This window comes from Vigna angularis, chromosome 10 (assembly GCF_016808095.1).
Source record: "Vigna angularis cultivar LongXiaoDou No.4 chromosome 10, ASM1680809v1, whole genome shotgun sequence".
In the NCBI taxonomy this organism is placed as follows: domain Eukaryota; kingdom Viridiplantae; phylum Streptophyta; class Magnoliopsida; order Fabales; family Fabaceae; genus Vigna; species Vigna angularis.
In genome coordinates, this window is record NC_068979.1 from 4,772,418 (window position 1) to 4,796,667 (window position 24,250).

Here is a 24,250-nt window from a genome sequence, read left to right on the forward strand (position 1 = left end):
CTAGTCAAAATTTTGATTACAATTTTAAAAAAAATGCTGATATTGATTTATAACAAATAAAAATATTACGTAAAGGTCTAGGCAAATAAGTATAACAAACAACGTCTGAGAAATTGAGCTGCTCCATTGTGTCTTACGTAACTGTGTTTATTTTAAGTTAATAAATTCAAAGAGATTAGATTTTCAAGCATTACGTGAATAGAACAAATTATTATGTGGATAGGGCACTTTCAAGTCAGGCATTTAAACTATTGACTGCCAGACATGTGCATGGATTGAGAGCAATAGAGGGTAGGCCGTATCCATAGTAAGACAATTGTTGCAAAGCTACAGGATCGTATGATACTGGCATGAAACCTGCTGCTAAGCGATCAAATGGATTCCTTCCATTTGTTCTCCTTGGTTGAATGATACATAGATTCCTCATTTTTTACTTTAGATAAATGTAGTGTGATATCTGTACTATGAATTGTACAGTAGCTGTATAAGATGCCAAAATGTGACCAGGAGTCCGTCACTAAAGTCAATGAAAACCTAGCTAGGCTCACTAACTTGAAGTGCCCTTGGGAATGCCACCCTAGCCTGCCTGAACTTACCATTCACGCCAGACAACTGATTACTGAGCAGGAATAAATTAAGTTCCCTGCAAGCAAGCAAAAGTCGATCGGATTGATAACGCTCCCAGAAAGCATGGTACAGAGCTGTTAAAAGATGTACATAGCGTAACTCTTTCTTGGAATGGAGATGTATAATAGAGCTATGCAATGTATATTAAGCCCCTAATACCTAATACTCTTGGGAGAACCAATGTATCAAATCCATGACCAAATTACGAAATTCTGACAATGCAGCGACGGAACCAGAGACAACCCAGGCAATGATTCTACTCCGCTTGCATCCAATTAAAACGCTACATATATTGTACAAATCCTGAATGGCGTGCAAAATTTTATCTCTCGCTATCCCGTCAATTTCCCCAATGCAAATATAATAAGTTACACGAGGAGTTTACACATTTTTACAAATTGTACGAAATTGGGATTGTTACCATGCAGAAAAATCTTTAAAGTCACTGCTGGCAACTCCCACTTTTCTTTTCTTTCCTACAACAGCTGTACTGGTATCAAGATTAGCAGATGTAGCTTGAGCATTCCTAGCTTTCAAGTACTTGCCGACACCACCACCGACCCCCGTACTTCCAGATTCAGATGTTCCAGCACCAGGATTGCTAAACCATGAGCCTACCTTACCCTGAAACATACGACAGTTAACAAAAACCATTCACAAGTATGAAAAAAAACGGCGAGAGATGTCTCAACTATTATGGATCATTAATATTTACATTATCCTCATCCTCTACATTCTTCTCTGTGGCATTATCATGCTCTTCTCCTTCATCTGGTTCCGTGTAAGGATTGACAAAAATCGTGACACTTGTTATCTTGATTTCCTCCTGCAATATGAAAAATGTATGGAACATAACGCATTGTTTGAAGTAGCAAGAATGGCACGCTGGATAATAGTGTATAGTTCATTTAGAAAACATCAAATATTAAACCAAGTATTGTTAATATATTATATCAACTTTTCAAACCAGTAAAAACTTGCCACCATTAACAAACAAGCACTCAAGGCACAAGGAAACACAAAATGTATCATACTGTGGTCGAGTTAGTCTATAACTGAAAGTAATAAATGAAAGTGCGCAAACATTGTAATCCCACACGATAGAATGATATGGAGTTGTAGTAGCAGTAGAAACAGTACCCACAACGAAAAACTAATGCACAAAACCCGAAGTCCAAACTAAAAAGATGTTTGGGAAAAGAATATATTTATGCAGAAGATAACAAAATATGTACAACGGCATAAGAATCTACTTTTTTAAAGCAGATCCGTATTTTATGATCATATGTTTGCAATTACACAGGTTGAAACTTAAAGCATTTGAGAAGAATAAAACCTTAAAAAAGGGGGAACAATGTATTGCATCAACAATAAAAAGAAAGTACGACTAACCAGAGGTCGGTCATTATCATCAACTGGAACCTTTTCCATGGCAGCAAGTGTGGTCAAGCCACCTACAACTACTCCAAAAACTGTATGTTTGAAGTTTAGATGATTTGCAGACTTGTACAAGATGAAGAATTGGGAACCATTGGTGTGTGGGCCACTATTCGCCATGCTTACCACACCTCTTCCAGAGTGAACTAGTTTGGAGTTAAGTTCATCTTTAAAAGGCTTTCCCCATATAGATTCGCCTCCTCGACCAGTACCAGTAGGATCCCCACCCTGTATCATAAAATTCCTGCACAAAAATGGATTATGAGACCATAAATCTAAGGCTTACTTTACTACGGGAAGAAATATGCAATGTTATTACACCTAACCTAATGCTTCTATGAAAAGCAACTCCATTATAAAATCCCCGCTCACAAAGAGTGATGAAGTTTTCACACGTCCTAGGTGTTATATCACAATGTAGCTCAATGTTCAAATCACCATGTGTCGTATGCAGCTGTACATAACCCTTCTTTTTTGGATTCTTCTCAACTTTCACATATTCAAATTCATTTTTTGTAACTGGATCAAATGATGTTGAAGTAAAAGACCGGGAAGCAGCACCAGTTGTGAAACGGCTTTTTACCTGAAACAGGTAACTACATTAGAAGTTCATAATACATAGCAAAGTGAGTGCTATCCTATCTTATAAGAGATGTCATATAAAAACATTCATGTGTATTTACCTAAGAATTTAAGAGTTTAGGAAAAGGTACGCGAAACATTTATTCACCCTCATACATCACCCAATCGCCTAAGAATGGTTTTGGTTTAATGTTACATTTACAATATGTTGAGATCACACATCGGCTAGCAACAAATATAGCAAAAGTAGTATATTTATAAGACTTGCAATCCCCACCCCCTCTGAGTTAGCTCTTGGTGTTATATGCCAGGGCCAATCTATTCTCAATTTCTAAACACCAAACTCTATAAGTCTATCCAATTGGCATTTAGTTACCTGAAAATGTTCAATCCTTGGTAGTGTGAGTGGGTTGGGTGGGGAGAGAGGTTATGCTCTCGTTGGCTTGTCACTAGCCCTGGACAATCTTCACACATTGAGCTAATAATTGTGGAGTGACTTAGGTCCAACCCCTTGTAATTTCTAGTATTAAAACCATGTGTGACGGGTATAATATAAAATCATTCATGATTCTTCCACCAATAAATAAGCTTAAGTTGTTAAGTGAAAAGACATTAATGGTCTCAGGGGTTAGTTAGGTCCAATCCCTTGCCATTTCTAGTTTAAAACCATGAGTCACAGTCACAGATGTAATACAGAATCACTCAAGTGAATCTTCCACCTATAAGCTTTTAATTCAAGAGAAAAGGCCTTAATGAACTCTTTTATACTACATCTCTAACAGTTACATAATGTACATTGAAAGGATAATTTAATATGCAAATTTTAGCTTTCAATATGTATTGGTGAAAAGGAGGGTATATCTAAGAAACTCACCATCTTTGCATTCACTGGCGCCCTGTCACCAGACATATGCATAGCTATCCTGGCAGCAGTTTTATCACCTGATGAGGCTTTAGCAGCAGCTGCACTTCTTCCATGTACTGCAGCTGATGCAGCATCTACGATACTGAATGCCTGAGGAGCTTTGGCATCTTTATTTGCATTTGATTTGGAATCTTCATCCACACGGGACCTTGCAGCTATGATGGCAGCAAGTGCAGCAGCCCTTTCTTTTTGTGCCTTGCCACCACCACCCCCATGCATTGCAGTTTCCTTTCCTTTATCAGTTCCAAGCTCCTGAAGCATTTGCTTGATATCACCCGACATGTTTATGTTATAGGTTGGATCTGAACTCATTTTCTGTAGTTCTGAAGGTAGATAAAATAGAACGTGTCAAAGCTAATACTAATAACAAAAAAAAAAAGGCAACTTCAAGATTCAAGACCAATGAGATTTATAGCTCACATAAGATGAATGAGCTAGCATACCCTCATCATCAACTTTCAAATCATTCTTAACATGATCAAAATCCAGAAGAACCCTGTCGTCAAGTGCATTAGGATTCTGCACATAGTACACAAACACCGCAACTTGATATTAAGACAACAAAAGATGAAGCAAGAGAAAAAAAAAAGTTCTTGTTCAAACCCAACTTACCTGAATGGTTATAAGGTCATTCCTTGTGAATGGCTCATCAGTGAGGAGCTCCTTCCAGTTTTTTGTCTTAATGTTTAACTCTTTGACAGCCTAATTCCCACAACTTACATAAATATAAATGGCATCTACATAAGAAATTAGCATTATTGAAGTCAAGGATGCTGGATATAAAAACCTCATAGCAGAACACATTTCCCGTAGTCTTCACTGCCACAATATGCGTAAATTCAGTGAAAACTTTGTTTAGCACTGGACAATGATATTCTCCTGCAGCATGACAAACAAAGGTTGGTCAATAATAAATAGCAAGCAAAGTAGATAAAAAAATTTATTGAAAATAAAAATAATTAGGCAAACGTAAAAATGATTCAGAGAAGGTAAAAAGGGTGGTGTATTTAAATAGTGAGGGAATGGAAGAAAAAAAATAAGCTACAGATTCATAAGCTATAAACTACCATGTTTTGGAACCGAGAATAGAAATCAGAATGAGATAAAGATTTTATCGGATTGAATGGAAAGAACACGCAAAAGGAGAGATTACTCTCCTCCAAGAGCTTCCTCCAAGCAAAGAGCTAGCACTCAATTTACAAAGGATAACCGATCTCCATGAATTTCCTTCCCTTCACTCCTATTTATTTAGGTCTCCCATTTAATATAACCAACTACAAATTCAAACTGCCATAACTAATTCCCGTATACTCTATACTTAACAACACCACCCCTCCTAAAATCAACCTTGTCCTAGGAAACATTGGAACACAGTTAATCTTATTTCCACTTATAAAATTAACCTCAATGATAATCGTACTACTTGATTTAATCAGTAGTTTAAAAGTAGCATCCAAAACTTGTTCTATAATTAAGCTGATTATATTTGAATAAATATTTGAAATGACTTCGTATAAGCAATATATGGAAATAATACCTAAAACAAAATGAGCTCTTAATCACACGATGCTAAGATGAAAAAATTATTTATTATTTGTGATATTTTGTGTTGTTCCGTATGTAGACGCAAGAGAGGATAGTCTAGTTAATTCCAGTGATTTTGCACATCAAGATTAAAGGAAAACTATATCATAATTACTCAATGATATCAAAATGAAGATTGCTCTACAACAGTCATATTCCTGAGGAACTATAAATACATGACAAAAATGATAATCGTACTACTTGATTTAATCAGTAGTTTAAAAGTAGCATCCAAAACTTGTTCTATAATTAAGCTGATTATATTTGAATAAATATTTGAAATGACTTCGTATAAGCAATATATGGAAATAATACCTAAAACAAAATGAGCTCTTAATCACACGATGCTAAGATGAAAAAATTATTTATTATTTGTGATATTTTGTGTTGTTCCGTATGTAGACGCAAGAGAGGATAGTCTAGTTAATTCCAGTGATTTTGCACATCAAGATTAAAGGAAAACTATATCATAATTACTCAATGATATCAAAATGAAGATTGCTCTACAACAGTCATATTCCTGAGGAACTATAAATACATGACAAAAATGAATGCACAAAATACATCCTAACACAAATACAATTCTACTTTCTTAGAAAAAACCTACAGGCCTATATTCTCTGTTTTTATTCTCTGATAGTCAAAGAAGACCTTGTAAACTTCACATAGTGAAGTTAAGTTACACCTTTGCAAGAAAACATTCATTGCATATCCTTTTTATGAGAGTTGTTTCTTATGTTCATTGTTTTTGTTAGCCAGAAGTGACACTTAAAAATACTTGAGATTTTAGTCTTAAGGGGAGAATAAGACAGGATAGCCAAAAGTGACCTGTGTACTCATGATAGCCCAGAGTGGTATATGTACTTGCTTCGTTAAACAATTTTTTATTAGTGGAACCCTTTTAAAAGTTTCTTAAATGAGAGTTGGACATAGACCAAGTGTTTAAGGTGAATCAATATAAATCTTTTGTGTTATTCTTATTGATTAGACATTGTTTGCAATAATTTCAGCACTTTGCCTATTGGATACCTACTCAATATGTTGAGATTGAGCCATTAAATCATCACAAAATTTTAAACATCTTTTATGCAGTGAATTAGGACCAGCTCCTTCATGACATAAAAATGCACAATTCTTTCCATCATTGATTTTTTCCAATTCCTAAATCCCACTTTAGCAAAAGAATTTCTTCCATCATTTTAATCACCATGATTATTATTGAACACGTAGCAAGGTAAACAAAATGCAGCACCCATGTGGGTTGAACATTCTAACCAACTAGGAAACTTTTTCAACCAAGAAGGTTGAAAGTGTCGATGATGATTTCCAATATTAGAAGGTGGAAACATTATATTGGTAGGTTGATATGGTTCAGCTATTATATAAGCTCTACGAACCTTGTCACGTTGGTCAAGAGGATATTGTCAAATAGAAATACGTTTTCCAGGATCTTTCTCGAATGAAGAGATATCAATTTCATTTTCTTCTACTCTGGGAACTTTAGATTGAGGTTGTTCAATGCCTACTATTTGTGTGGTTGATGGAAAAGTTGGGGACTTACTAGCTTGAGGAGTTTCAATAGCTTTTCTTTTAAAATATGCATCAATTGTAGATGATTTTCCCATAATAATGATTTTGTCCTCACCCTATATATCATTGATAAAAATAAAAAGAATAAGCCAATCATTCATGAATTGAAGGTTAAGGTGGAAATATTGATAAGACAAGAATGGAAATTTTTACTTGTAGGTTGTAGTATATTAACTAAAAAGCTTTCGGTATTTGTGCAATTTACAAATCACTTGAAAGATGAAAGGTTGCAACTTGCAAATCCCTTGGAATTGTGAGAGACACAACGGCTTCTTAACAAAGGAATTGTATTTGGCTTCTCAAGCGAGTTTTGACATTTGCTTTAGTATATATAATATAAGTTATAAATATATACATATAATTTATATTTTTTTAAAGAGAAGGGGCCAGGGCCCATGCTGTATATCCGTCTCTGTACATAACATAACAGGTGCACACCATAGCATTTCCATTTGACACTATGGTGTTTCAAAGTGTTAGAACCTCAAAGAAGGCACCTTGATTTTGGTCACACCTAGCACAGCATACTTGCAGTCTTAGAGACTCAAAGATGGTGGTTTAATCCAACGTCAACTAGAGATGTGGATAAATAAAGTTAAAGTTTGAAGATCCTTCACCTTTCAACTTAGTCTTATGAGATTGAGTAAAATCCTAAGCCCAAATTTTAAGATGGTCCCACATGTTATCTTAGATCTATTTCCATCCATCTCCACGTGCTAGATCACTAGCCCTGGGCACAAGGGAAAGTGTTTGAAAGCTACCTAAATTGTGGTTATCCCTTTGCCTTGATTGAGGATTTTTTGGGGGTTGTCTTAATTGTGGCATCAAGGATGGTGGTTTAGTCCTACATCAACTTGAGAGATGTGACTTACATAAAGATTACAAAGCTTGGGCAGTTTTCGTCTTACATTTTGGTTTTGAAGGATTGAATCAGATCCTATGGCCAAATACCAAGACAGTGATAGAGATATCTCCATTCAATATGTTAAAGCTTGGAGAACCATAAGGATCCAAAGCCGGGTTTTTATCATCCTTTGATATAATGAAGGTTAATTACAGTAAAGGGACTTTGATTTTCTTCCTTCTTCTTTTCAGTAGATTTGGGCAATGTGACAAAAACTACTAAAATATGTTATCTACTTCCCTCCTAATAATACATCATTTTTGAATCCAGAAAAAATTTGACCCCAGTTGACAAAGCTGATGTAGTCCTTGTATGTATACTTGTTAGTAGAACAGCAGTACCTTGTCTCCGGATCAATGTTACAACTGTATAAAAGCAATGGAAATTGTTCTAGAGAGTGAGGGTGTATCTAGATATTGATTCAACGAACAAAAGAACAATGGAAAAAATGAGAAAAATCTCCATGTAAATCAGAATAAGATCTTTGAGCTCTTCTATTCCGTGACAAAGACCTCCGGATCACCTATACCTAAACCTCTTGAGAGGAAAACCAACTCTAGCTAATAAGCTTGGTTATTACCAGGTAGCAACACTAGCCCTAAGATAACCATAAAAGATTTTTAAGATAAACAATTCCAGAAGTTTAGGATAGAACTTGATTCTTTTTATTTACATTTTCTTCTCTCTTGTTCGCTATTTTACCAGTAAACAGATTGATTATAAGTTTCTAGACAACTCTATATATAGCTCATCCCTGTGTAACCTTGCATATTAAGAAGTAAAATTACTGTTTCATCTCCTAAACTGCAAGGGTGAACCATTAAAAAATGCAACAGTTTTTCAATGCAAACAAAATCATTCCTTCATACGCCACCACAACAAAGGACGTCACTGTTGACTGAACATTTTTGGCAAATATTACAGTACACAGATAACTTTTCAGCCACAACAAAATTATTAGAAAGAAGAACTCCGTTGTCAAGGGAACAAGGAACCACAATGATAATTCAATGCAAAATTATCAATAATTCAGTGTCAACAACAACCTGGCAACAGAGTGTCGTACGAAGAATTAGAAGTGAAGCTAATACACTAAAAAATATTAATTCAACGAGTCTACCAATAAAACACCCAGATAAATGAAGCAGTTAACTTAAAAGAAGGAACACGAGAAAATAAAAACCTAACTTAACACAAAATTATGAAAAAAAAAGGGTGATAACCTTCTGAATTCTTGTGGAAAGTTAGTGGAATGAGATCCGGCAGCTTGAGAGGAGTTCCAGTAACTGGATGTTTACCGTATTTTATAATATAGGGAGTAATATTCCTGGAGAAAAAATTATCAAAATGAATCTATCAATTAAACAATCGGTAACAACAGGGGAAGCTTAAGGGATCGCAGAAATACTCACATGATATCGAAAACACTGCCCTCAGCAGTGCAGACAGGTTCTTCAAAGGGTGTAAACGTAAGCCTAAGACAAGGAGAAGAAAAAAATGAAAGAATGAATGATTAAAAAATGGAGCGAAAAGAAGGTAAAAGTGAGAGAGGTTATGAGGATTGGTACGCGCAGCAATAGAAGGGAAGACGTTTGAAGGGAGTGCGACTGTCTTTGGATTTAGCGCCTCCCCATTCCGTTGCCCACTCTGTTTTGGTGATGAACATCCTGTCTTTACTGTGTTGCTTCTTCCCCATAGTTGCTGCTAGGGTTCTTCTCAATCACTGATAAATTACCCTGTTTGTAGTCGCAATTGCAATTGCAAATGAACGCGCCTATTTGTAAGATTCTGCTTCACTTTCTGGCGATTTTCAGAAACTGACCCCGCCGCTCGATTTTTCTCCCCTCTCACAACCGCCTTGGCAGTACTACGCTATTTGCCAAACACCGCCGTTAAATCGTTCTTGGACCGGGTTTACCCTTGGGTTGGTTAGTTCTTTTTTGGTTTAATAGGTTCGGAAGTTCTATATTTGTGGATTAAAATGATGCATCAACATGTCACATGTTTAAAAAGTTAACACCGTCCATTATATTTAACGGAAAGGGTATTATTGACTCAATTTTGTTAAATTAAGGGACCAAATTGATCACTTTCAAAATTAAAAGACTCAATTGAAACGAACCCACAAAAGGAGCTCCGAACCTATTAAACTTTCTTTTTTTTTCACATTTCGAAAATGAAACGGATCCCGCTATTTTATAAATAAAATTCATTATCAAAGTTGTTTATTTAGAAAACTCGTGCTAGAATTTCTTGTTTCTGCAGTAACTTTCTTTGTAAAGATAGAGTGATTTTCTTTTCCCTCTTATTAATTCGCATTTTATACTATTGTTATTCTAATTTTTTCACTTAACTTTCGAACGCGACATTGATTTTAAAAACCTTAAACGTTCTTATAAACTTAAATGAATGTTATGACTATATTATTTTCTTTAAATTTAAATCACGTTTTACTGCAATTGTTTTTAATTTAGAATAGAAGTGTGTTATTTTATTCAAATTTAAATTAGCGTTTGCCTATCCTTTTTTAACAGTATAAAATAAGATGTTTTTTCCAAATATATAAATTTATTATTCATAATATTTACATAATGCTTTAATATGTTACATTAAAAAACTTTTTAAAATATTTAAAATTATAATTTAAGAATAAATTATAATTGATACATAACACGTGATATTGTCAATTTTAAATATTTGACACATAAACATAAAAAATTAAAATTTTATGAAAGATAAATAGAAAAAGTTGACACATAACATATGTTTAAGAACATAAAGTACTAACGAAAATTATGTAACTGAATTAGTTTTAAAATAATTTAAACTTAATTAAAAGAAAAACAAAAAAGCCAATTTAAAAAATTTAACTAAAATTTGAACAAAAGAATAATTAAGCCAAAAAATAAATAAAATGAAGTAAACACTTACTCAAGAAAAATTTTGATTAAGTTAAATTATCTCAAATTATCTTTTTGACTTTTACATTCTGCTTGAAGAAATAATAATAATTTGTCAAAATTCAAATATTTTATAATTTAAAAAGATGAAATATTTAAATAAAAGAAAAATAAATTAATATTGTATTATGTATAATTTCTATAACTTTTAAATAATAAAATATTTATTCTTTATTCAATTCAAAACTTGTATTGTATAATTATAAAATAATCCTTCCTCTTTTGAATTTGAATAATTTATTGTTTGACTTGACATTCATTTGATACGTTATGTAAGAACCTTGTTTTTATCTTTATTTTATTTAATTAATTTTGTTAAAATATATATATATATATATATATATATATAATAATAAAATAAATAAAAATGAGAACAGTCGTCTATATTTTACTTGAAAGTTGGTGTCCCCGTGTTCATGGAAGAGAATAGTGATATGCCACTCCGTGAACATTATTATAGTTCACATGCCACCATTACATTTTTATGATTATCTTCTCTTCACGGGGGATCAATGTTTAGTGGTGGGATCGTGTGCTAAAGAATTTAAAAAGAGAAGAAATTGGAAAGGAAAGGGGGGAAGAGGGGAAAAGGAATAAACAAGAGGAGAGGGAGAAGGAGGCTACGGAGAAGGGGAGCTGCCGCGAAGAAGAAAGGGAGGAGGAAGCTCTGAACACATCACAACAGTAAGAAGAAGAGATACAAGATCAAATCTTTTAAAGCTACGGAGGTACTCTTCCCGTCTTAACATATCAGTCTTATGAGGCATGCTTCTCCTTTATGTTATATACGTAAATCATTTGCATAGTAATTGATCATAGATATCGATCCACAATCCCTGCATATCTAATGTCTAATACAGAAAAGATATATCAAAATCAAATTCTACTTTCTTCCTATTCTTCCTTCAATCCAATCAATAAAGCTCCCATATGCCACCATGACTGCTGTCGTCACTGGTCCTCCTCACTGACCACGGTAGTCGCCGGTCACCCTCACACCGAACCATCTACTTCATCACAGTCTCATTATGACTTGCCAGCCCAATTTCTTTCAACATGAAGGCTGTCCGAACTTAATCTTCCACTGTTTCATATCCCTAGGCAAGAAAGATGTCCACGGACCGCATCTAAGCTCATCATCATCTTTCCCCTGCACAAGCACAATACAAACAGATTAACCAGAACCCATGCGAACAACCCAAGCTAACCGTGAACCACATTCTCTCCGGCACTCACCGCTGCTCTTCCAATCTCACCGTCTCTTCCACCGTGACAGCCATCAACACCTCTGCCGTAAACCACTGTGAGCCCTGACTCCCGCCTATCCTTGGCCGCGGATACCCTTCCCTTTGTTTAATATCACCATCGCGAGCCACCCTCAACGCCGGTCTCCACCACCATCAACTCTGAATCCAAATCACCATACACACGGCTGTTATCGTCCATCGTGTACCAGCCTTGGAACCCGACGCCATCAACGATCTCTATTCCGCGCCTCTTCTTCAAGCCGTCGCGAACGGCGCGAGTTCCCATGACGCGGACGCCGGCAGCAACGGCTGGGTTAGCTAGCGGCGACGAGGATGCGTCATGGTGGAACTTGAGTGTTTCCCTCTCGCGCGCAGAAGGAGAAGAGAGGAGCGAACCTGGCACTGTGGCCGGTGATGGCTTCGACGTTGCCACTGCTATCTTCGCCGGCGATGCTCTTGGACGGCCATGGGACGCGCGACGGTTGGTCTCCTCGGAGGAAGATGGCTGCCGCAGAGATGATGAAGGGAAGACCCCTTGATTATGCTGAGAAGATTCTGCCGAAACTGAAAGGGTAATTGGACTTTAAACCCTATTAACTTGGTTGAGGCAGATTGCCTCTTGTTATCTGCACCCTAAAATTCATACGCTACAATGATTGAAATAAAGGTTGGGTCTTAGCCCATTTCGTATTATAACACCAATTTCCCATTTTTCCAAGTGTACATTCTTTTAGGCCATTTCATGAGCCTGTTATTAAAATAAAAATAATGATAATAAATAATATAAAAGATATAAAATATTCTGAAGGTTCCAAATATATCAAATTTTAATTAAAGAATCTATGTAGAACTACGTAAGCCTTGATTCTCCACCGTAAATGGAGATACGTAGGAGCAAGGCAATGCCTTGTCAGGTTCTTTCCTCACAAATATCTAAATGTTTCCTCAACATCTAAATCATGATCTCTGTTGTACTCGTGATGTACTAGTGTTCTTTTAGAGCTTATAACATTCGGTCTGTGTAAGTCAGAGTGTTTGTGGTTTACTCATTAAGTGTTCGATTGATGTTTTATTCATGCCAGTATACTATTTTAATTGATTATTCTACGTGGCTTTAAGAGTGTATGTATGCATTATCATTGTTGGCATTACAGTGAAAGGGTATGTGATTCAAAGCGATGAAAGTGTATGGTTATAAGTGAATTATGAACAGTACATGAGATGAAATGAAAGTATGAATGTTGAATGAGAGTTCCAGGGATGATCATGAGAATTTGTAAAGTGTGACCGTGGCTAGACTTAGTAGGCGATTCGATCCTGATATTCCGTGACTACTCGTCTTCACATAGAAGGGGTATGTCATGCGTGGGAATGGCAGGAGGTCCCCGTCACATAACTGTAATTTGGACGGAACCGTCACATAACTGTAATTTGGACGGAATGGACTAACCTCGGGTGGCAGCTGATGAGAATGCCAGTTACCACACCACCCGGGTGCGCGATCGTCGTAGCTACACGGAGATTTAATACAGTCCGGACAGTCAGTCGTGTTGAGTTTAATTAGTATCTACCTTACAGTATATTGATATGTGACGAATGAATAACGTTGAAATATGCATGTTTGTTGAATTATTTACTTGAAATTGTATGTTGATGCATGAGTTAAATTACATAAGCTTACCCTTTCGTTTTCCTTGTGTTGTCCTTTGTCCTTGTACGTCCGTCTTGTCATTGCGATGATCATCCGTGTGGATGTGAGCAGAGGGAGACGAGCGTTTGGAAGAGGCGCTGAATTAGTTGTTGAAATGAGTGGTCGTTCGACCATCTCTAGTTTTCATTTAAATTGATTTCGGCCGTTCGGTAATTGTTTCTGTAAACCGTTCGACCAGGTTTCTTGTACGCTCGACTTCTGATTGAAATTCTTATGTGTTCGTGCGGCTTTTGCACATTCGTCCGTTATGTTGGTTTTGTACTCAAGGACGTTCGTCCTTGCGCGTTCGTTCGTTTGAAAGTTTTAAAATTTTCAATTTCCTAGTGGAAAACTGTTTGAATTATTATTATATGTGATTTTCTAAATTTATAGTTATGACTGTATTTTTGGGATGTCGCACGTTATAATGAGCATAATTTATACAATCAAATATTTGTATATAAAACATATATTTCATGCATTTGCAATTATTAAAATGCTAATTATTTATTACAGATGTTTCGTGTTCCCACCCTTATATTATAAATTAACACAGACTATAAGAGAATGATACTTTAATTCTTTAAATTTTCTCGGTTGAATATTTTTAATATTTTTTCTTATATATATATATATATATATATATATATATATATATATATATATATATATGCATGTGTTATATTTCACTCGCAAATACAACTAATGGTCGAAAATATTTCGCTAAATATGTTTATTCTGATTATATTTTTTGGGTCTGCCTAGTCAGATTTTGTAGTTTAAGACAAGACTGGTTCGAAGAATGAAAACATTAGCATGGGGAAGCGAACGAATCCTCACAGGGCTACAGTACACACTCAATGACAAATATGCTAAAGGTTAATACATACATTAACTTCTTACGTCCTTTTCCCTCCACCCCAACACTTTCCTCATAGATCTACCTCAACTACTTCCACCTACATAATCAGAAGCAAACGATGATTTCCTTGCTGCTGGAATGAGCAGATTTTTGTGCCTCAGACTGTGTTACATACATTAATACCTACGACAAGAAACAGGGAAGAAGACAAACCCCATTCAGGTTATGTCAAGCTCGGAGGTATCCATTTTTATCCAAGTACGATATTACTATTTTTGTCATATCACTCAGAGACGTACATTCACTTCCTTTTTGTTGTAATACTATCTGCAAGAAAACGAGAAAGTGTAGTCAATTTGATGAAAGTTCTGCTTAAGTTTCAGAGGGAAAGCAGGGACAAATTTATTCTGACATCTCATTAATGTCAATTTTCCATCAAAGTTGGATAAAGTTTTATAACTAAGTAAATTTAGCATGCTAAATTTATTCGTATTGTTCTTATTTCACAACACCAACCACTGTGCTAATCTAACGCTAGTGCAACACAAGTTAAGCAATAAATACCCACCTCACAGCTGTAAGGTGGTTCATACGGATCGTCTATCCCCGTGAAACCTGAATTTCGGAAATAATAACTCAAGACTAATACAAATTCGATCAGCAAGAAAAATAGAAATAAGGCCAATCATAGCAGATAACCTGGTTAAGCTGGTATAGTTAAATAACAAACACCAGTACAAACATGACTATTACACATAACCAATAGTCCAAGAAGATACCTATTAAAATATTAAACCAAGATACCTTTGATCTTTCCAGCTCGAGCAAGCTTGTAAAGTCCCTTCGGATCCCTTGCTTCACACACCTCTAGTGGCACGTCTATGAAAACCTGCAACATGTGTAATGAGAATTGTAAACTTTGCAAAGGAAATAATGAACCTACTGTCTTGTTTGATGATCACAGATTCACAGTGTTCATCATTGTTAGCACTTAGCAAATGTGAAACAAGTAGCATAACTCTCCGCAATAAGTACCTCGATAAAATTTCCCTCTGGCAATAAAGCTCGACAAGCATCCCTATCCTTTCGGTAGGGTGATATTAAACTAGCGATACAAATAAGACCTGCATCTGCCAAGAGTTTCGCAACCTCACCTGAAATTTATTTGTCATTTTGTTTTAATACTAATAAATAACATATTTACAGCAAAGTTCAAGATGGAGAGAAGAACTTTTGTGTGTATATATGTTCTTATGCAGTAACTAACCAATCCTTCGTATGTTCTCTGAACGATCTTCTGCTCTAAAACTAAGATCACGGTTTAGACCATGTCTAATATTGTCCCCATCAAGGATATAAGTCAACTTTCCTCTGGAGTGCAAGCTTCTACTCAAAAAACATGCCAGAGTGCTTTTTCCTGAAATCAATGTCTCTTAAGAGTCAAATTAAGCAGAGAGAGTGAGAGTGCCGGTATCCAGTGTCTAGAATTGAAGAATGAAAGGTAACGAAATATCCTTATAATGTAAAGAAACTAAAGACAATTGCTTTCATTTTCTTGGTTCACTATCAGTGTATATTCTACAGCAGAGAGACAATTATAATTGGAAAGTAACGTTAAACTTTGATTCATAAAAGACCTTACTGTTATTTAAAGCATTCATATGCGAAGAAATAATTAGAATTGACAGGCTTCTCTTCATTATTTCATTCTTATGAGTCCAAGTGATCAACTGTACTTTAATAGAAGTTCAGATTGTACCATAGGAAGTGGCAGAGAATGTTACGTATGTAAAAATAAATGTTTAATGTTTCTGCCTGTGCATGTCTATCGAAATAATGAACGTCGTATAAAAAATAAAATCAAATACGAGCAATCAGAACACATTGGAATCTAGGATGCATTTAAGAATGATAAAAGGAGGATAGGACTCGATTACTCACAATTGTGTGCTTACTTCAGCTTAACAACAATAAACTAAAGCGAGGATTCAGAAACGATCACAAACCTGAACCACTGAGACCCGTTAACCAAATGACGCAGCCCTTTTGCTGAAGAAGATGCTCTCTATCAAGTTTCTGAATAGGACATTCGTGCCACAAAATGTTCATCGAATTCCCAATACCTGACTTCTCGCCGAGATTTTTACCTAGATAGATAATAAACAGGTTAAATATTTCAATTATTATTTTTTAATCGTAACCATATATTGCTTTGCTTAGAACTAGTAGTAGATATTAAAAAGTTAAGTTTTTTTCTTACAAAAATGTTGTCAAAGCCTGGTAAACAGCATTTATAAAGCCCAAACAGCTATTTGGTGAAGTCCATGAGATTTCCGGTTTCAAAAATGAGCAGTGCACAGAAACACTCCTTTTTTCTCTCAACGAAATTATGTTTACTTGGACAACGACCTTCGTAACCTTAATTTTTTCCCTGATCTATGCACATGTTTCACCAAGGATCAGATCTCCCTGACAAATCAATCACTCTAAATTTTTTGTTCTCCATCTTCCAAGAACCACTTACTCTCTTTATGTTTTACAACTAAAAAATATTGGTGAACTTGTGCCCAGATTTTAAATTGGCCGTTTAGCCCAAGAGAGACTTACACACAACACCAATATCGTGAAAATATTCTCTTACATTACAAACCAGATCATCTTCTAACCAAACTTTATCACACCTGATCATTTAATTCGTGCCATGTTAGCCTTTAAAGCATTATCGAGTGGATGGATAAATTTTTACTGAAGACTTTTATGTGTTAGAGAAAGGACAACAAATCAATGAATAGTATATAACGTTCAACAAATGATGATATTGCCATTTTGCACAGTGACGACAGTTCATCATTAATTTACAATATAGCAAGTTCAAGAACATCAATTTGTCAATTTTTATTGAATATAAAACTATCAACATTTACATTCCAAGATCAATCCACTGTCATCTATGAATAATGATTAAAAACGTAATCTCACATTACATTGACAAACAACAGAAAATAACAAGAATAATGTAATAAACAAATAGAGAATTAAAAAAACCAGATTCAAGATCTTGATAGAATCTGAAAATATAGATAGTACCGAATAATGCAGCAGAGTGATTGGCCAAAGGTGTCAGGCCATTCGGCTTCTTCACTTGATGTCCGTCCTCGATCCGAGACGCACCATTATCTTCCTTTGCCAGAATAGGCTTCAACAAACTTTTACGATGACGGCTTAATCCAATGGCTTCGATTCCAGACAATCTTGTGAACCCTAACTTCTCCGTCGCCGAATGTCCGCATTTGACGATCTGCAACATTCCGCAACTACACGGCGGGTACAGTGCTTGTACAACGCTCATCTCCACCAACAGAAAAAATAATTAAAATGAAGATTGTGTTAAAGCTAGAGCCGAAAACATAGAATACACTATAAGTGATGAAATCAAATAACATATACACAAGTTTCCTGGCTCTTATAGATCTTTAAGAAACTGGAAGTACCTTGCGAAGGTAGATTTCCCTGTGAAATGTGATGTATGCAGTTGGTAGAAGAAATTTGCTGGAGCAGTGAAATTTATATAGCCTACAAAATTTATGCCAGTGAGTGTCGTGGTTTCAGACAACTGAAGCAGAAGCTAAAGCGAAGACACATCATGTGGTGGTGGCGGGAGCGAACTACGTATGGTGCATTGGATATTCAAAAGTAATGTGTGCTGCCACGTCAGTAGTCACAACCCAAGCATTTGTCGTTGGTCTTAATAATGATGTTCAACTTTTGTGTCCAATTGTTGCCTAAACACATTAAAAATCCCACTTTAGGTATTGTATTTTTTTAAAAAAAATTATTTCATTGTTATTTTTAAAGTTTTTTAAGACAGTATTGATTATTACTTTTTATTTATATCATTGTAATTGTTATTTAATTAATTTATATGTATTTATTGGGTGCAGAAATAAAAATATATATAAATATTTTATTGAAATTATAAAATATATATGTATTTCTTTGTTTTTTCTCAAAAGAACTTTCGTAACCTGTATGGTAACTACTTGCTCTCAATTATTGTTTTTTCTTTAATACTACTACCAATTAGAGAGTTGTGATTGTGATAAAACTGAGAATATTATGATTTGTCATTACTCGTTTGGTATGGATTCTGATGTGGCCAAACCAATGGTATATCCTTTTATCTTTAAGGAAATAATGATTGATATCAAACTTAGCACCAGTGATTGTGTTAAATCAATAGTTATGATTTAAGTGGAGACAGTGTGCACTGCTAATGTGGGTCACTGCTTCGGTGCTTCATCTTATTCCTTGTCAGCGCAACCTCCGTTGATTTTTTTAAAGAAATTTTGGAATTTAAGGGTAGTGGACTTTTTTTCTGTTATTAAAATAATAGTTGCATTATCATTAGATTAATATCTTTTCTAAATAATTTGAAGAAAAATTAAATGTTTAATTTACAATAAATGTTTTTCATTTTTTTTAAGTTTTACAATATACGTTGAAAATCCTACAATGGTTAGAAAAAAAGTCATGCAACTAGTTATAAACCTTGTATAAAACAATTTTATAATATAGAATTATGTTTAAAATCTGTTTATTTTAATATGATTGGTAATGATAAAAGACTTTGACTACTAATCATCATAACAGTTTAAAAAAAATGAAATCAATAGTAAAAAAAATGTATATTTACGAAGCAACAAAAATATATATATAACAGAATATCCACTGGTCATATGTAACATTATACTGAGTCATGATTACTGATTACCTCCACATTCATAAGTAAATTAATTTCTCAAATGAGAATGTAATAACACTATAACTAATTTTCTAACTCCTTTTAGTTTGTTGTTGATTTCGACATCCGAATACATTCTTGAAACTACTTATGAATTTGTAGCGAAAAGACTTTCTCTTGTTTGATGAGGTTTTGCTTGTAGGGAACATCTCCACCTCGTTCAGTTTCTTCGTTATAATATTATCAAGAAAAAAACTTGATGACGAAATGGACCCTCTTCCTCCCCTTCGTATTTTACTATCCTCTGGTGGTGGTTCAAAATGAAAACTCATTGAACGTTCTTGGTTCAACACATTATTGTTCTTATTCCTATTCATGAATTGATGATGATGTTGAATATGGTTCTTCATATCCCTTAATTCTTTCTCAAGGCTTTGAATACGATAGTAGGTGGAATCCATTGCATCTTCTATATGTGTTCTGTGACAATGAGTAATGTCTTGTTGGAGAATTTCCATCAGTGACCTTTGTTCTGTTTCATGCATAGTAGTGGTGACTGTCGCAACAAGGGAGCGACGAGTTTTGATATGCTCCATGAGTATCGCTCTCATTATGAATTTCAGTGACATTCGAGAATTTTGAACACATTCAACCAGAATGTGATGTGAGAGCTTAGAACAATCCAAGTTATTACATATCTCTGTATGTTCTTCGTCCGTTAGTTTTTCATACTTGATCTCCTTCACCAATGTTGAAAGATTATTATCAAACAAATACACCAATGTTTCTTTCTAGCAAGAGTACTATCTCAACATTCAAAATGTTATAACCGATTGTAATAACACTCAATGAAAAAAATAGAAAAAAAAAACATTACAAAATAATAATATAATTAATAACAATGTATATCATAAAATGTATCGAGATTTTAACTGTAAAATGTTAAAATATTTTTTTTTCTCAATATTGTGATATCTTATTTCTTTCAATATTGTGATATCATATTTTTCTAATACTTATATTAAAGGCAAAGTGAAGTTACTACATGAAAACATTAATGTTTTTCTCCCTTGAGACAATACTACTTGTCTATCTTTGAACAAAATTTATGAACAAAAATATTATTTTCATATTTTTGTTGGATGAAATAAAATAGAAAACATTCTATAGTTAAAAAAAAAAAAAACTTTATCCGTTTCATAGGAACTAAAATTAATTATTTGAAAATTTTTCAACTAAAATGTTAACAAAAAAAACAAGGTTATAAATATTAAAATCAAAATATAATAATTATATAGAGATTACAAAATATTTATTTTAAGATATAATCATTATCACATGAGTATATAAAGATGATTTCCTTTTTTATGCTTACATTTATTTTTCAATTTTATTCTTTAATTAAAAATTTATTTTAAATACAATAATAATTTTATCAATTTTACTTTTTAATTAATTATTTATTCAATCTTAATCATTTTTTTAATTAACAATTTTTAAATTTAAGTATTTTTTAAATTATAAAATAAAGAAAAATTATTTACAATAAAATTGAAAAGAATGTTTATATTTAATTTCACAATTATAATTATTATTATTAATAATTTTATTATTTTTTATCACCATAAGTATATTTTCACTGCTAATAGTAAAAGATATTTAAATATTTAGGAAAATAAGGATAAAAATCATTGTCCTTGCTGACTAACATTATATGGTTAGGACGATTACTTTGATAAATAATAAATAGACATCTATTCAATAATGAATAAAGTGTTCTCTAAAATTATATAATCAGTCATATCAACATTTTAATAATAAAAATTATATCTAAGTTTTTGACAGAGTATTTATTTAGTTAAACTAATTTACAAATAATAGAATTTTGATGATTATTTTTAGTGATGAACACTAAATTCATATTTTAATTTAGTGATGTTAATTCGTTTATTAATTTGCATTAAATAAGCCATTAATTGTACAATATTAAATAAAAATTAATGCAAAAAAGTCACCCAAAAATTTAGTATCTTCATATTTTTCATTTTTTAAAAATTAGCCTATCAGTAAATGTTATTCATCCTGAATTAATTTTACTAATAAATTATATATTAAAACATGTACACAGTCAAAGTTATATTCATCTAAAAAAAATCAGAAGTCACAGTTCTCAGAAATATTAAACGGGGTCCATCTATTGCATGATATAATGACACGTGGCGTACCTTAAGATAGTGATCAATAATCTTGTATAGAGCATCGTGGTTGGGCAGCCGTTTGTTCAAGTAAGACGCCACCATTCGAAAATCTTGAGCGTGCATCTCAACGACGTCGTCCAAAAACGAAACGTCGCCGTTCCAAATCATAGCTTCAATGCACCTGCTGACAAGCGACGCTGTCGTTTCGGATTCGGGAAGCATAGTCACGCACGAACGAATAACCATCGATGCATCAACGCCAACAACTCTCTCAAAGTACGATTCTGTCACCTCCCATAGATTATCTCCTTCCGTCATACCCAGCAACTCCGCCGCCACTCTCATCGCAGCAATGTTGCTCGGCGTTAAGTGGACTTTATGGGTGTAACAGAAACCAGCCACCGTGGCGAAAGTCTCGGCCGTTATGTTTAACGGCGGGGAGATTGTTACATTAGAAACTCCCATCAGGTGCTGTTTCAGGTATGAACTTTGTGATATCATACGATCCTAAAGTCAGAAAGAAGAGGACAACCAAATTTTCAGGGTTTTTTTTTAAGGAATATACCAGAATATAAGTATGAAACATTGATCACGACATGTCATTTCAATATTTCATGGATTCGGTATAACAACTAAACAAAGTGTTGCACGTATTTTCATGTGATAAAGGATGTCCCTTTTGTTATGTCTAAAAGCAGAGCTTTTCAGATGTAGCAAAGCCTTACTGAAAGCGAATACTTTAGCAAAATTATTAAGGCCATACAACTCTTAATGATGTAAAATCCTATTAATCGAAATTCACACAAATCCCAAATTTGAAAACTAGTAAAGTCCAGTTTAATCATCTAAAGTTTAAGCCATAGAATTTTGCAAACAATTTTGACGAAGAAACAGCAGAAAATACCTGGTGCAAACGAAAGCAGGTTCCTTGAACAATTATCAAGACATTGGGTTCAGAGGAGGAATGGAGAGACCTGAAAGCATAGATTAATTAATTTAGAAGAAGAAAAGGAAGTATGAGAAAAGTGTAACAGAGATGGGAAAGAAATGGTAAGAACCAAGCATTGACGATGGAGTGGAGTGAAGGAGGAGAAGAGGAGATGGACGGTGGAGAAGAAGAGAAGGAGTGTTCTTCCTCGTAGATGGTCTCAATGGCGTGCTTCAAAGCCCTCATCTCTTTGGTTTTTTGTTTGAATGAAACCACACACCGTTTTCAACACTGTCTTAATGCTGCACTGTTATTTCCATGGAGTTTATGGCAAATCATAAATATGGCATGGGACGTTATCAATGCCACGATTCAATTGCTTTTCTTTGTTTTCGACCTTGTTTTCATATTCTCAAATTTTGTGTTTCCATTTAATTTTTTCATAAATTTAAATATTTTGCATGAAGAGATTTCTTTAATTTTTTTTTGTATTTTAAATTAAAATTTTCAATATTTAATTTTATTGTAAATTAAATAATATAACTAATATTTTGCATTGTTATTTTTTATAGATATTTTCATGAAAAAATTAAAAAACGATTTAATGAGAATATTACTTTTAATAATTTAATTTATATTAAAATAATTAATATCATGATATGTTTGAATTATTTTTTTATATTAATTGGAGATAAAAATATTTCAGTTTGTATTTTCAGATAAAATATCATTATATAGTGAGAAAATATAAAATTATGGAACTTCAATCATGTTTTATTAAATGTGGTTGTTCTATTTTTCTAATAATTGATTTTTTTGCTTTGGTGTTTATTTTATAAAATGAAACGGTATATTTTTTAATAGAAATAATTAAAATTAAAAAAATTTATACATGTCTCATTTTAAATTATTTTCCTTTTTTTAATTGATTACTCATTATTTTAATCAAAGTATTCCATTTTTGTTAAAACATTAAGTTATTTTTAGAAATATATATTTAGTGTTATTCTTACTTATATATCCAATTTTTGTTAAAATTTAATTTTAAATATGTTTTTAATTATACAGGCAATATTACAATTAAAAAACGAATGAATATGGATAATACCTTCCTCCTCCACTTGGATGGAACATAGGAAAAGTTTTCCTTCACTTCTACCTTTTCAGTTGAGAATTATGGTTTGCTTGTTCTTCTCGGTGAGAATATTTTTCTTCTGTTGTTTATTTTAATTCTAATTTTATCTTTCACATTTTTTTTTCTTTTTCATCTTTCCATAACCTTGTGGAAACTTTAATTGTAAGAATAAATATAATTATTTTGTATGATTCAATTGTAAATATTATTTATTTATTTTATATATAATATTTTATTATAAATAATTATTTTAGTTTAAAATGATTAAGTTAAAAAAATAACGATTACTTAAAAGATAAAATTAGTAAACTATTACTTAATAAAAAAAAGATTTAGAAAAAAAAATGTGTACACTAAAATAAAAAAAAATAATAGTATAAAAAATAATTAAAATTTAATTAAGATATTTCGACTTAAATCCAAAAGCACATTTAAATCAACCTTAATACTCAAACATTTTAGGTTTGTGGATCCATATAACAACAGACTACATACCTTTTTTTTTATTGTTGCACTAAATTATGATATGAGAAATTAAGAGTTAAAAATGCAAATAAAATTAGAAAAACAGTGTCGAGACAGAGCGTGACAATAAAAAAAATATTACGATTAAGAAAATGTGTCTACTTGAATTATAATAGAAAAATTGAAAAATAACATTTTAAAATATGAAAAAAATAAAAAAACAAATGAAAAAAATACAAAAAATGTTAACATTATCGTGCCATAAGGTGGATAACCTGTGGTTATCTTTAAAGATTATTTATGATTTTGCCATTCCAAGCTTTTTAACTTCCCAGAGTTAACAATTTATGAAACGTAAGGATAAAGTTGCTTTTA

At 33.2% G+C, this 24,250-nt stretch overlaps 3 protein-coding genes across 9 annotated transcripts; all 3 read right to left on the bottom strand.

The window, feature by feature from the left end:
* Positions 1-275: 275 nt before the first annotated feature.
* LOC108336052 (peptidyl-prolyl cis-trans isomerase CYP65) lies at positions 276-9,581 on the bottom strand. Of its 3 annotated transcripts, none has more exons than XM_052869511.1 (12): positions 9,218-9,581; positions 9,062-9,124; positions 8,873-8,976; positions 4,359-4,450; positions 4,184-4,273; positions 4,015-4,090; positions 3,521-3,894; positions 2,391-2,647; positions 2,020-2,308; positions 1,343-1,453; positions 1,049-1,251; positions 276-643 (listed from the first exon to the last, which is right to left on the bottom strand). In XM_052869511.1, exons 1-12 carry the CDS (start codon positions 9,343-9,345, stop codon positions 535-537), a joined length of 1,896 nt encoding a protein of 631 aa, XP_052725471.1. In that variant the 5' UTR covers positions 9,346-9,581; the 3' UTR covers positions 276-534. The 3 variants fall into 3 exon arrangements, with proteins under 3 accessions (XP_052725471.1, XP_052725472.1, XP_017427841.1); XM_052869512.1 differs by having other exon boundaries at positions 620-701; XM_017572352.2 differs by lacking the exon at positions 276-643 and having other exon boundaries at positions 857-1,251; positions 9,218-9,579.
* A 4,662-nt stretch (positions 9,582-14,243) lies between these two features.
* Positions 14,244-18,075, bottom strand: LOC108334703 (adenylyl-sulfate kinase 3). Of its 5 annotated transcripts, none has more exons than XR_001832701.2 (9): positions 17,900-18,075; positions 17,496-17,757; positions 16,415-16,555; positions 15,676-15,825; positions 15,444-15,562; positions 15,213-15,297; positions 14,977-15,023; positions 14,584-14,735; positions 14,244-14,505 (listed from the first exon to the last, which is right to left on the bottom strand). XR_001832701.2 is itself a non-coding variant. In XM_017570620.2 (9 exons), exons 2-8 carry the CDS (start codon positions 17,755-17,757, stop codon positions 14,637-14,639), a joined length of 903 nt encoding a protein of 300 aa, XP_017426109.1. In that variant the 5' UTR covers positions 17,900-18,075; the 3' UTR covers positions 14,244-14,505; positions 14,622-14,636. The 5 variants fall into 5 exon arrangements, 2 of the variants coding, with proteins under 2 accessions (XP_017426109.1, XP_017426110.1); XM_017570620.2 differs by having other exon boundaries at positions 14,622-14,735; XR_008245825.1 differs by lacking the exon at positions 14,977-15,023 and having other exon boundaries at positions 14,622-14,735.
* A 1,093-nt stretch (positions 18,076-19,168) lies between these two features.
* Positions 19,169-22,533, bottom strand: LOC108335525 (BTB/POZ domain-containing protein At3g49900-like). Its single transcript, XM_017571557.1, has 4 exons — positions 22,406-22,533; positions 22,252-22,321; positions 21,375-21,854; positions 19,169-19,889 (listed from the first exon to the last, which is right to left on the bottom strand). Exons 1-4 carry the CDS (start codon positions 22,519-22,521, stop codon positions 19,242-19,244), a joined length of 1,314 nt encoding a protein of 437 aa, XP_017427046.1. The 5' UTR covers positions 22,522-22,533; the 3' UTR covers positions 19,169-19,241.
* Between the last annotated feature and the right edge of the window lie 1,717 nt (positions 22,534-24,250).

Bases quoted from the DNA above. Each gene is read 5' to 3' on its own strand.
- LOC108334703 (XM_017570620.2), bottom strand. From the start codon at position 17,757: ATGAGCGTTGTACAAGCACTGTACCCGCCGTGTAGTTGCGGAATGTTG. The intron at 15,298-15,443 runs GTACTTATTGCG...CACATGTTGCAG, and splicing joins CAGAGGGAAATTTTATCGAG to GTTTTCATAGACGTGCCACT. The intron at 14,736-14,976 runs GTGGGTATTTAT...GTTTTCTTGCAG, and splicing joins AACCACCTTACAGCTGTGAG to ATAGTATTACAACAAAAAGG.
- LOC108336052 (XM_052869511.1), bottom strand. From the start codon at position 9,345: ATGGGGAAGAAGCAACACAGTAAAGACAGGATGTTCATCACCAAAACA. The intron at 2,309-2,390 runs GTTAGGTGTAAT...ATTTTTGTGCAG, and splicing joins GCTTTTCATAGAAGCATTAG to GAATTTTATGATACAGGGTG. The intron at 1,252-1,342 runs GTAAATATTAAT...CGTATGTTTCAG, and splicing joins ATGTAGAGGATGAGGATAAT to GGTAAGGTAGGCTCATGGTT.
- LOC108335525 (XM_017571557.1), bottom strand. From the start codon at position 22,521: ATGAGGGCTTTGAAGCACGCCATTGAGACCATCTACGAGGAAGAACAC. The intron at 22,322-22,405 runs GTTCTTACCATT...CTATGCTTTCAG, and splicing joins CACTCCATCGTCAATGCTTG to GTCTCTCCATTCCTCCTCTG. The intron at 21,855-22,251 runs GTATTTTCTGCT...TTCTGACTTTAG, and splicing joins CCTGCTTTCGTTTGCACCAG to GATCGTATGATATCACAAAG.